This window comes from Ursus maritimus, unplaced genomic scaffold (assembly GCF_017311325.1).
Source record: "Ursus maritimus isolate PB19 unplaced genomic scaffold, ASM1731132v1 scaffold_22, whole genome shotgun sequence".
NCBI lineage: Eukaryota > Metazoa > Chordata > Mammalia > Carnivora > Ursidae > Ursus > Ursus maritimus.
Window position 1 is genome coordinate 14,646,384 of NW_024424675.1, and position 12,761 is coordinate 14,659,144.

Sequence of the window (12,761 nt, forward strand, 5' to 3'; positions counted from 1 at the left end):
AGAGAGAGAGAGAGAGAGAGAGAGAGTGTGTGTGTGTGTGTGTGTGTGTTGAAGAAAGGTTCAAGGGAAAGAGAAACAGAAAGAAAGGGTCTAAGTAGTTGAAGGAATAGTATTCAATAAGTTGAAGAAGCGAGAAGGCCCAGAAGGCTGGAATATGGTCTGGGAGAGGAGTATTAAGAGATAAAGTTAGAGGGGCACCTGGGTGGCTCAGTCAGTTAAGTGTCTGACTCTTTGTTTCAGCTCAGGTCATGATCTCAGGGTCATGAGATCAAGCCACTTGTGGGGCTATGCACTGGGCGAGGAGCCTGCTTAAGATTCTCTCTCTCTCTGCCTCCTCCCCCAGTCGTGCTTTCTCTCTCAAAAAAATAAAAAGTGTGATAAATTTAGAGAGTCAAGTAGGAACCAAATCACGTAAGATCTCAAACATTTATTAAGGAGCTTAGAACTTAGCCTGAGGACAGCTGGGGTTAATAAAAGCTTTTATTCCCATTTTTGCTTTCGTATGATCAGTCTAGCTATAGTACAGTATACTAGTATGCTAGTATGGTACGGTCTAGAATAGTACAGTCTAGCGTACTATGGTATGGTTGCATGATTTGGGGCTAGCAGCATGGCATGGAAACCATTTAGGAAAACCTTGGCAGGTAGGAGGGGGTGGTGGCCTGAAATTAGGTACTAGCAGAAAGGACTGAAAGTGAATGAATCTGAGGGCTGTCATGAGGTCAGAATTGACCCAACCCGAGATTCACTGGAAGGGGGAAAAGAGAGCTGTCAAAGATGACACCAACATTTTCATTTGGGTGACTGACTCAATATTGATTTTGTTCAGTGATGTAGAACTCAAAGGAGGTGGAGCAGGTTTGAGTGACTACACATTCGGTTGGGGAATGCTGTATGTGGCAGACTGTATTTTCCAAAGAAGGCCACACCTGTATGTTTGTTCCTCTCTTCATGCTCTTGGGTGTGATCCACTGCACAGTGAGATGTGGTCCATGTTTTTTCCTTCCTCTTGCCCCTGGGGAGGGGCTTGAGACAGTACCAACGAATGGGGTCTTGCATAAGTGATAGTATGTAACTTAGAGGCTTGGTCATAAAAATTTGGAGACAGCTCCTACCCTGTTTTCTCTCAGGAGGCTCACTTTTGGAATCCAGCCACCATATTGTGGGAAAGCCCAGGCCATATGGGGAGGACATATGTGGCTGTTCCAGCCCAGCTGCCCAGCTAGTCTTCAGCTGACATATCATCAATGACCAGATATCTGAATAAATTAGTCTTTAGAGGATTCCAGCCCCCAGCCTTGTAATCTTCCATTTGAGGTCCTGGACACTGGAGTACAGACACATCATCTCTGCTCTGCCCTGTCTGAATTCTTAATCTACAAAACTATGAGACATAAGAGATAATTCTTTGGACTAATGCATAACACAGCACCAGGTAACAGACATACTGTAGATGGGGTATCTACAGGACATTCTCATAACTCACATGTATTCCTTTTTTAAGAAAAAAATCTAACACACAGGGGGCCAGGGAGGCTCTGTGGGTTAAGCGTCCACCTCTTGATTTCAGCTCAGGTCACGATCTCAGGGTCGTGAGGTCGAGCCCTGTGCTGGGCATGTAGCCTGCTTCAGATTCTCTTTTTCCTCCTGCCCCTCCCCCACTAAAAATAAATGAATAAATGAATAAATAATCAATGTTGCAAACTCTTTTTATGGTTCATAAGAAAAACTTACATCAAGTACTCCTCTGTCAGCTCATCTCCACTATTACGTTAGCAAATCTTTTCTGTTTTTCTTTCCTTAGCTTCGGTGAAGGAAGGGAGGGAGGGTCTCTAAAACAGAAGTAATGGGCAGGTGTACCGTCATTCCTGGATGCGACGGTGGAGTGATAGAGCAATGACAGCTGTGCTCTCTGGCACATGCATTGAAACATCCTGATTTCCTGTACAGGCACAGGTGGGCTGTATCAGAGCGGGCCCTCTGCCCCTAATGACCCGTACAAAGTGCACTCCCACCAGCCTGCCCATCAAAAAAAAAAAAAGGTTGGCTCTGACACCAAGAAATGACACACCTGGATTGTGTTAAGAAATTTTTATTGTTTCCTTTGGATTCGTGATGAAAGCACATAAAATTACAAGTGGAAGAAACATCATGCCACAAAATTGCATAGAATTATTACAAAAATGTGAATTACGCATTTTAAATAATTTGAGATAGAAGAACCAAAATATGTACACTTTAAGAGTTTCAAATACTTTGTCCTATCTTTAATTTTTCTTCTGAAAAGGCAAAAGTCACAATGTCCATTCCATCACAAACAATATTTATACAGTGCACAAGCGCAACATTAAATTCAAAGTAACGCAAGCAATGGCCCTTTCTTTCAGAATTATTTAATGACTGCTTATCTATTACAGGAGCATTAATTAATTAATGTATGATGACGTTGAAATGTTCGAATGAAATGTTGAAAACCAAAAACACACGGCATGTCATTAGGATTTTGAAAATTGGTTTTCATGGCCCAAATGACGCTATTCTCAGTAGTGTGAGGGTATCAGAGGGGCACGGTCTAATTTACTACACAGCTCTAACGCTCTATTACAGGAAAACCCACAGTACAGAATTTCACACATTCAACACAGAACAAGGCAAATACATAAAGGCACACAACTGCACATCATATAGACCCTTTTTCTTTATCTTACTCTATTTCAAGTAATATTAATATTGTTAAATGATAGTATCGCTGTAGTAGTTTCCATGATGCAAGATGGACAGTGTTGCACACTACCCCACAACGGCAAAAAGTATCATTGTACAGATATAAAAATGTGATTACAGTAAATGGCCAAATACAAATGTATTGCAAAACGACTAGAGTCACTAAGAGAATGAAATCCAACTACCAAAACAGTTTAGTGTAAGTCAAGGTTTTTCCACTTCTGTCTATCTCTGACTAAAATGTGAGACAATGTTCTGTAATAATCATCACTGCGGTTGGTTATGAATGCTATTATTAGTTCATTCTTCTGCAATGTTAGTCTGTAATTTTATTTATAAAAATGCAGCATTCAATTGTGCCCATTCTTGCTTCCTTACGATTAATGCCTTTCTTTCAAAGTGCAAAAGTAGAATGATTTACAAAAGATTTATCTTTAAGTGGAAGATAAGTTTTATTAAGTGTCTAATTAATACCCCAAATCCTTCAGATCAAAATATAATCATCTCCAAAGAGGATGGGATTTTTTCCCCCTTGCGTCTTGCTGGATGTGTTTTGTTTTGTTTTGTTTTAATCAAACGTTCTTGCCTAATGTTTGAACTAAGCCTTCGGTTTGATTAAAACTTAATTGTGATCCCTAGTTATTGCTTAAAGTTAAATAAAATAATTTGCATAAAAATATTAAATTCTTGAAACACAATTTTTAGGACACAACTGGTTTTTGCATTTTAAAACATTTCGCTAAGCTACAATCAGACAGGTTTATTTTAAAGGAAAATAAAGCTGTAAGCATCCTTCTTCAGAGCTTTAACTTCAATGTTCTTTGTGTTACTCTCTAAGTTATATTTTCCTCTATATAATTATTCTCTCTTACTTAAGTTCTTTCAATAATATTTTTGATCAGTTTTCCCATGATAGAATTTGTTTTTCTTATGCCACCTAACATAGAAACTTAACAAAAAGACATAGTTAAGTGAATTAAATGTACATAGTAAATATGTAATGAAAGATTTTTTACGTTAGAATAAAATCGAAATCTGTCAGACTTAAAAATTATGAAAGATACTAATAAATTTCCATATTGCTGTCCTATACATTTTTTGTATATTCTATTAAAACAAGCTTAAAATCTGATACTTAAAATCCAGTTTTTGATCCTGCAAAATACATATCAAATTCATATTCTAAGCTCTAAATCCACCTCAACTTGCATCAACAGTTCCATCAACTGTTTCTTAGAATTTCAACATAATTTAATAGCCACATAATATAGATAGACGTTTGACCATTTTCTTCTCTAGGTATTTGTCCCTGAATTTGGTTTTAAGTCTTGTGGAAGAGACTTGGGTCATTGCCAATTAAAAAACACACATCTACACTTGTATGCGTGTGTGTGTGTGTGTGTGTGTGTGTGCACTTACATGGTTGTGTGTGTTCATATATACATGGAGATACTATATATCATTTATATGTGGGTCTGTGTATTCTCTAGATAAATATTCAATCTTTATCTCTATAGTAAAAATAAATGAACCATAAAAAATGTGAGACAGCAAAATTACCATTGGAACCTGTTCACTCTGACTGAATTTCTGCTCAACATACATCAGCTCAACTATTTTTATTCCACCAGACAGACTCTTTGTAGTTATTTAATAATTTCAGGCCAACAACCAATGAATACCCAGACTTTGAGTGCAAATAGTCACTTCAGAAAGCACAGCGCCTGGAAGTGTGTGGCCGGTTTGCTCAAGCAACCAAATGTATGAGCCATATTGCTACATCTTGGGAGAGCTTCACTGGGCGAGGGTACAATCGAGTGACTTTTTTTCAAGAAAGAAAACCAACTTATTCGAATCACTGTGGTATCTAACGAAGCCATGTCAGCAACAAATACATTGATGTCTCTATGATAAATAAATTAGCAAACTGCAAGCCGCCAGTGCTTGCAAAGCAAAGGATAAAACAATTTAATATGCACGGTAACTTGAAGATATGGTAGTTGAGGGGCAGTTAGGAAAACGAAGGCTCAAGGTTGGCTGTTCGATAGTGTTAAATAGTGCTATGCATTTCTCAAACTATTTCTATTACTTTGAAATACTTTACACCAGAGCTTCAAACAAAAACATGAGCTTGATTTTCTTCAAAAAAGACACTGTCCTTCATTAAATGTCCCATGGAGCCTGGAAGTTGCCTGCTTTGAATTTACTATTGGAAAGAAAACAAAAATCCCACATACATGCACTCTCCACAAGGAGACCTGCAGTAGTGTCCACATAATGCATGGAGCCTGGGCATCAGGATGTTTGCATGGATCCTTCCAGAACTCTCCCTTTGGTGTGGATTTTAGGCTAAGGGATGCTTCTCAGGAAGATGCTCCTGGGCAGTGATTTTTGTAGTAAGAGAGAGTCCGATGAAGTGGCCATGCATGCTTTGAAGGCCTGGAACAATCACAGAGGAGTATCGAACTCTTTTCCTGGGTTGTCTCCTTCTAGCTCCTCACTGGAGGGAGGCTTGTGGTTCATTTTTCCAGGCTCTGAGGCCAGGGAGGGAGGCGCAGAACTGTGATTGCTGTCTTCGCTGATCTTCCCTTTCATGGCTTCCTGCACGAACTCCAGGATCTCCAGGGGCAGTCTTTTGAACTTGTCTTGGTACTCTTGCTCCAGGTCCGTCTGCAGCTGGGAGACATCAAGAGAGGAGGTTAGTTTTAGGTCATTTCGTTTTCTATAACCACCCACGTGGAGACTTTTTGACAGAGACGTACAAAGATGGGGGAGGAATAAATTAATGTAAATACCATCCACCGGTTACCTATGGAGAAGATATAAAACACAGTGTTGGACACATCACTTGTCCATGGCTGAAAGTCAAGTTCAGATTATGTGGAGCGTAACAGGACTAAAGACCTGCAACAGTATAAAGAAATACACCCACACACAGACACACACACACAGACACAGAGGTGAATCTTTTGAAAAAATTTACACAAGTCATAGGCAGTGATGGGAAGTTCTTAAATGAAGGGACTGGAAGCTAGTGATCGCTGGGAGTGCTAAGGTCAGCCATGCCTCAGGCTGGAGAGAGGGGAGAGGTGGCTGGAGAGGACAGGGGAGCATGAGTGGGTTTCATGAAGCACCCCTCACCCAGAGGATGGGAAGCCAACGCTGAATATTTCTAGAAAGGAGCGCAACATATTTTTTAAAAAGATTTATTTATTTATTTAGTATTTTAGAGGAAGAGAGAAGGTAGGGTGGGGGACAAAGGGAGACAATTTCCAGCAGACTCCCCCCTGAGTGCAGAGCCGTTCGCAGGGCTCGATGTCACCACCCTGACATCATGACCTGAGCCGAAACCGAGAGTCAGACGTTTAACTGACTGTGCCACCTAGGTGCCCCTCAACTGAACATACGCCTGTAACCAACTTTAACTTCTGTTTTGACTTCTTTTATCACCTCTTTGATTCTTTTTCTTTTCATTCTAATTTTATTTGCCTTGTAAATTGCTTTAGCTACCATATAAACTCTCTTTAATTTATCTGCTTAATGCTCTGGAGAATGCCCAGACTTCTCATCTAAACACAGAATTTCATTTTATGTTTTATTTTATTTTTTTAATAAAGATTGTATTTATTCATTTGAGAGAGAGACAAAAAGAGCACAGAGGCAGAGGGAGAGGGAGAAACAGACTCCTCGCTGAGCAGAGAGCCCCATGTGGGGCTCGATCCAGGACCCTGGGATCATGACCTGAGCCAAAGGCAGATGCTTAACCCACTGAGCCACCCAGGCGCCCCGGCACAGAATTTTAAATGAAATTCTCTTTCCTTATTGAATGGTAAGTAGGGAGTTCTAGTCTTAGAAACAGCATGTGAGACTAATGCTTTTTCTTTCTGCTCTCAGTAGCCTTGAGGAAGCTTTTCTTGAGACGTGTCCTTAAAACCTTTATGGAATTTTTTTGTGCTTCTCAAACTTTTAAGGTGCACACAAACTACCTGGGATTGTGACTTTGCTTCTGACTCAGGAGACCTGGGTGGGGTCCAAGATCCTGCATGCCTCCGTGCTCCCAGGTGATGCCACTGAGGCTGGTCCACTTCGGACACCCTCCTTAACTTCCTGTCCTGGTTCGACTCTGAGCTCCCCGTTCTACTTTTTGTCTTGATCCTGGCTGTATGTCCTCCATCTGAGGCTTTGTGCAGTCCCTGGTGCTTGCCGGAGCCCTGGACCATCCAGGGTAAAGACAGCACTCCGGGCATCTGTCCCTCGGGGCTGGGACTCCCTTTCCTTACTCACATTCTGGACTGTGTCAACAGCATAAAGAGGACACCCTCTTTAGTTCAACCCCTCTGCTCTTGCTTTTATGCTAGAGAAATTCTGTCAAGACTTAGTTATATAATATAGGTCCATAATCCCTTATCTGCAATTCGAAAATCCCCAAAGTTCTGAAATCCAGAACTTTTTTGTAAGTTGGTGACAAACACATAGACATTAATTGATATAAGGTTATTTATAATTCTTATGTGTTTGACTGGATGTGAATATCCATGCACGGTACTGTAATATATTAATTTGTATGACTGTGAGAATGACCAAGCACCCCTCTAGAGTATTATGCTCACAGTATATGGATTATATAACACTTTCTAAAAATCAGGAAAAGTATGAATTCCAAAAAACCAACGATCCCAAGAGTCTCAGATAATAGATTGTGGATCTGTTTGAACATTTTCCCACCACCCCACATCAAAAAGTGCCTGATAGGGGTGCTGGGTGGCTCAGTCAGTTAGGCATCTGCCTTCGGCTCAGGTCATGGTTCTGGAGTCCAGGGATCAAGCCCCGCATTGGGCTCCTTGCTCAGTAGGGAGTCTGCTTCTTCCTCTGCCCTTCACCTCGCTCTCGTGCTTTCTCTCACTGTCTCTCTCAAATACATAAAGAAAGTCTTTTTTTTTAAGTGCCTGATAAAAATGACTTGCCCTAAGTACCGAGAGTCAACTATTCTTCCCAAATATAAAATGCAGGGTATTTATGAATATGTTATACAGCATATGAATTCTAATAAGCCAAGGAGGAAACATGCTATGAGGAAACATGCTAAGGAACTATGAGAAGGGCACTCATGGGGCTCTGACACTGACATTGCTACAACGAAGAAAAGGCACCTTCGCACACGGCGTCTCTCTCCCTGTTGGGAACAGGTGAGCCATTGGAGCATCCCAGACAAGATGGCAATGGCCAATTCTTTCCCAGGTAACTCAACCATTTAGAAGAGAGTGGGGCTTTTACAGGAGTGAAATCTTAGCCTGGTGTTTGGCCGTTCCCAGTAACTACCATCCAGGTCTCATCATTCATTTGTCTCAACTCAGCAATGCATGCTGTTCAGATTTTGTTTCTAAGGAATATGAGGAAAGGAAGAAAATCAAGGGGCCTTGTGCTCAGGAATCAGTAGATTTCGGTTTTTCTTCAGGTTAGTGTGGGGGACCTTCAGCTTTGGAGACATTGTATATGACCTAGTAGTCAATTTCTCTTAGGTCAGTGGTAGACAAGACCCCAGAGTGCTTGATAGTGCTGTTTCTTTTTTCGATTGATGTATAAAAAAGAATGTGAAATGTGAGACAATGTCAAATACTTTAACATTTTTGAATAATTTTTAATAATCTAATTTTTAAAATAATCTATTTTAATAATTATGATTCTGCACCCAATTCTAATGTGTGAGATCTTTCCCCCCCATACCACAAAGCAATTCCATAGGACACCAGCCGGGTGTCCCATAATTTAACTCAATTCTGATATTATCTACCTGGAGATAGCATCAGATCCTATAAGCTGAGAGCTCAGTCCTCTAAGGCTCTCTCCCACCCCCACCTCATGTCAGATGTCAGTGGCAAGGCTGGGTTGTCACCTGTGATTCTGACTAACTGGATACAGATTGGCGGTTCCAATGACCACCACCCCCCCGCATTGGGTTTGATTAATTTGCTAGAGCAGCTCACAGACTCAAACATTTTACTTACTAGATTACTGGTTTATTATAGAACGGTGTAACTCAGGACCAGCTAGGTGGAAGAGCTGCACAGGGCAGAGCATGGGGAAAAGGATGTGGAGTTACCATGTTCTCTGAGCACCCACTCCCCCTGAATCTCCCTCCACATGTTCACCAACTTGGAAGGTCTTCAAACTCCATTCTCTTGGATTTTCATGGAGGCTTCATTACATAGGCATGATTAATTACATCATTAGTCCTTGGCTATTGATTCAGCCTCCTGCCCTTCTTCTCTCCTTGGAGGGTAGGGGCTGGTAACGTAGGGTGCAAACCCCACACGGCAAGGTTGATTCCCCTGGCAATCAGCTCCCATCTTTAGGTTATCTAGGGGCTTTTGAAAAGTTGCCTCATTAACATAACACAAGACACCTTTGTTGTTCATCATTTAGGAAATTTCAAGGGTTTTAGGAACCCCGTGCCAGGAACTGGGATAAATTCTAAATACATATTTCTTATTATAAATCACAATATCACAGTAATAATAATTAAATAATTATTTAAAATAATTTTAATAATTTTTTATTTTTTTTCTTTTTTTATTATAATAATATTTTTTTATTATATTATGTTAGTCACCATACAGTACATCCCTGGTTTTTGATGTAAAGTTCCATGATTCATTAGTTGTGTATAACACCCAGTGCACCATGCAATATGTGCCCTCCTTACTACCCATCACCAACCTATCCCATTCCCCCACCCCCCTCCCCTCTGAAGCCCTCAGTTTGTTTCTCAGAGTCCATAGTTATTGACCCAGTTGTGTCTAAATTACAATTTTAGTGGACTCTTCTTTATCATGAGTTACTGGTAGATTGTATTGTATTCTAAACTACTTCAATAAATTAAAATAATTTATTAGCTAAATTAATTTTACTTAATTTATATTTCATGCCATATTTCACTCTTTTAAAAAGTCATTCAGTTATTAACAAATTAATCACAAAATTGCATTTATTATTAAATTTCAAGTTAGAGCTTTCTTTGTATTTATTTTTGCTTCTTATAAATGGAATACCTGTTCATTGTAAGAAAATATGAAGGGCAAAGTCTGGCTCTGTTCCCAAAAGTCCCATCCATCAGGAGTCTAGAATTGTTTCAGCCTAAGGGTCACAAACTCAGATTGTTTAGGCAAGTCATGAAAATTAATAGGAGTGGTGGGAGGGCATGCTCTGTCTAAAAGGGTGGCAGAAACTCAGCTCTGGCTAATGTTTGCAAGACTCTTCTTTTTCAGGAGAAGTCAGAAATTTAAATTTTCATGGAAGATCTGATTTTTTTACTGTTGGAAGCCAATTTGAACCACACTCAGGAGTTCTCCTGGGCTTGTGGAGGGTTTCCAACTTCTGTCCTAGCAGATTTAAATCTCCTTTAGACCAGGAAACTCGAGAGATTGGGTCTGACCATGGACTTTCAGTTTGTTTCCCTCCTCATTTTACCTCCTCACCATCCTGAGTGTCAGACGGTTCTGCACTGAACTCCAGGACTTGTTCTTGACCACCCTTCTGCTGGGGTTCAGTGCTGTCCCATCTCATTTCCACATTCTGGTTCACATCCTCATTGAGTGTCTGCTCTGTGTTACTCAAGCTGTAAGTTCTGGGGGAACGGTAGATTAATTGCACAAATGATAACAATGTCTCACCCCTCCTGGTACTCATGGCCTTGGTAGTGTCTCCCATGAAAGAGGAGAGTGTATTTTTCATCTCCCTGAATCTAGGGAGGCCTTGTGATTTGCTTTGTCCAGTAGAATGTGTCAGAGTGACGGCATGCAGTTCTGAGCCTGGACCTCAAAAGGCTTCATGTGGTTCTGCTCTCACTGTTGGATGCTCACTGAGCCGTTATGTGAAGAAGCTCAGGCTAGCCTGTTGCAGGAGGAGACACATGACCCAGTTATCTCCCTCTCCATCACTTCAACTGACTATCAGACATGAGGGCAAAGCTATTATAAACCAGCCGGCCCTCAGCTGACCCACCAGCTAAACATAGGTTTGAGTAAGGCTACTGAGACCAGCTGAGTCTGACTCAGACCAGATTGCCTAGCCAGTTCATAGACCCATGAGCTTAGTAAATGTTTATTGTGTTATGCCACTCAGTTGTGTGGGGTATTTTGTTGTTGTTGTTGTTGTTGTTGTTGTTAGGCAGCAATATTGTGACAATAACTAGCTGATATATAGTAGGGGAATTCAAAGGGGTGTCATATATGGCCTAGTTCCCTGAAGTGCTCATAATTTAATTCAACCGGCCCCATCTTTTCATTGCTGTAATCTTAAAACACATTCTTGAGGGACAATCACCAGAAGACTGATAGATCTGCATGAAAAATATGATTTTGGAGAATACACTTTGGAGATTTTCTGGAACGTTAGTAAACATGAACTTGCTTGATCTTAAATTTATAAGATTTATTCTTAGGAAATGGGCAAAAAGGAGGGAAGAATATGGTCAAATTTAATCTCTAATTTTAAGGCAAATTGTTACATTACACTCAGATATTAATAATAAGAGCATTGCCAGAGTTTGTTTTATTATAGGCTGAGTTCTCCAATTTGACTAGCCAGACTCAATTTCTAAAGTTCTCAGTTACCTTGATTTTCAAAAATGTTGCCTACTTATAGCTTCTATGAACTCTGGGCAGTTAAGCAGGAAAAGGCAATACAGTCAAGTTCCGATGTTTTGAGCTCTGCCTGAGTATAATGTCCAAGAGTTTCACCTGGGATGCTATTCTGCCTCTGACAGTTTTTCAACTGATTTACAAAAATAAGGTAGGGATTTGATGTAGTTATGCAAGGTTTTTAGATTCATAAATGTAAGTGAAGATCAAGGAGAAAGTAAAGTTACTTATGAAGGTTAGTTTACAAGCAGGGGGGAAGGGGCGCCTGGGTGGCACAGTCGTTAAGCATCTGCCTTCGGCTCTGGGTGTGATCCCGGTGTTCTGGGATCGAGCCCTGATTTCCCTCTCGCTGGCTGTCTCTCTCTGTCAAATAAATAAATAAAATCTTAAAAAAAAAAAAAAAGCAGGGGGATATACTCAATATAATGTAAATGTGGCATAAACATAAAGTAAGACAGGTTACTGAGTTAGTAAAGAGATATAATCAGTAACAACTTTCTAAGGAAACAAATTGAAACCAGAGCATAATAAGCTACTGTGGGATAACAAAGAAGAACTGATAAAACTTAAAATAAAAAATGCTGCAGAGAAGGCACAGATAGATATTTAAGGAGAATTTGCACTTTGAGCTCAGGTCCAACCCAAGTTATTTTGCCCAGTGAAGTATATTAAAGACCTTAATATAAAACACAAAGCAGGACGCCTGGGTGGCTCAGTCGGTTACAGCGTCTGCCTTCAGCTCAGGTCCTGATCTCGGGGTCCTGGGATCGAGCCCCACATCAGGCTCCCCAGTCAGCAGGGAACCTACTTCTCCTTCTCTCTGTGTGTGCTCACTTGCTCTCTCTCTAATAAATAAATAAAATCTTAAAAAAAAATAAAATAAAACACAAAGCAAAAAAATCTTAGGAGAAAATCTGGGTGAATAATTGCATAATCATTGGGTATAGAGACCTTCTCAAGGAAGACAGAAAAACTGCAAGGTACAAAGAAGAAAATTTATTAGGTATATAGTTAATCCTTAAACAGTGTGGGGAGGGCAGTGCACAGCCAAAAATCCAAGTCAAATTTTTGACTCCCCACAAACTATTAATAGCCTACTGTTGACTAGAAAAGCCTTGCTAATAACATAAACAGTCGATTAACACATATTTTTAACATGTATTCTATGTCATAAGCATTATATATTATATTCCTACAATAAAGTAAGCTAGAGAAAAAATTTTTAAGAAAATCATATGGAAGAGAAAATACATTTACAGTTCTATACTGTATCGAAAAAATCCATGTATAAGTGAACGTATTCAAACCCATGTTGTTCAAGAGTCACTATATTTATCTAAATGAAAATATGTTTTTTTGGTGAAAAAATGGACAAACCTCAAGCAATTCATAAGAGAA

General features: G+C 40.0%; 1 protein-coding gene across 2 annotated transcripts in view; it reads right to left on the bottom strand.

Moving 5' to 3' along the window:
- Positions 1 to 2,076: 2,076 nt before the first annotated feature.
- PLCB1 (phospholipase C beta 1) overlaps positions 2,077 to 12,761 on the bottom strand; it is a 660,507-nt gene continuing 649,822 nt past the window's right edge. For both annotated transcript variants that reach the window (XM_040637987.1, XM_040637985.1), the window contains one exon: positions 2,077 to 5,400. In XM_040637987.1, coding sequence (XP_040493921.1) covers positions 5,173 to 5,400 — 228 coding nt within the window. In that variant the 3' untranslated portion in view covers positions 2,077 to 5,172. The remainder of the gene's footprint in view (positions 5,401 to 12,761) is intronic.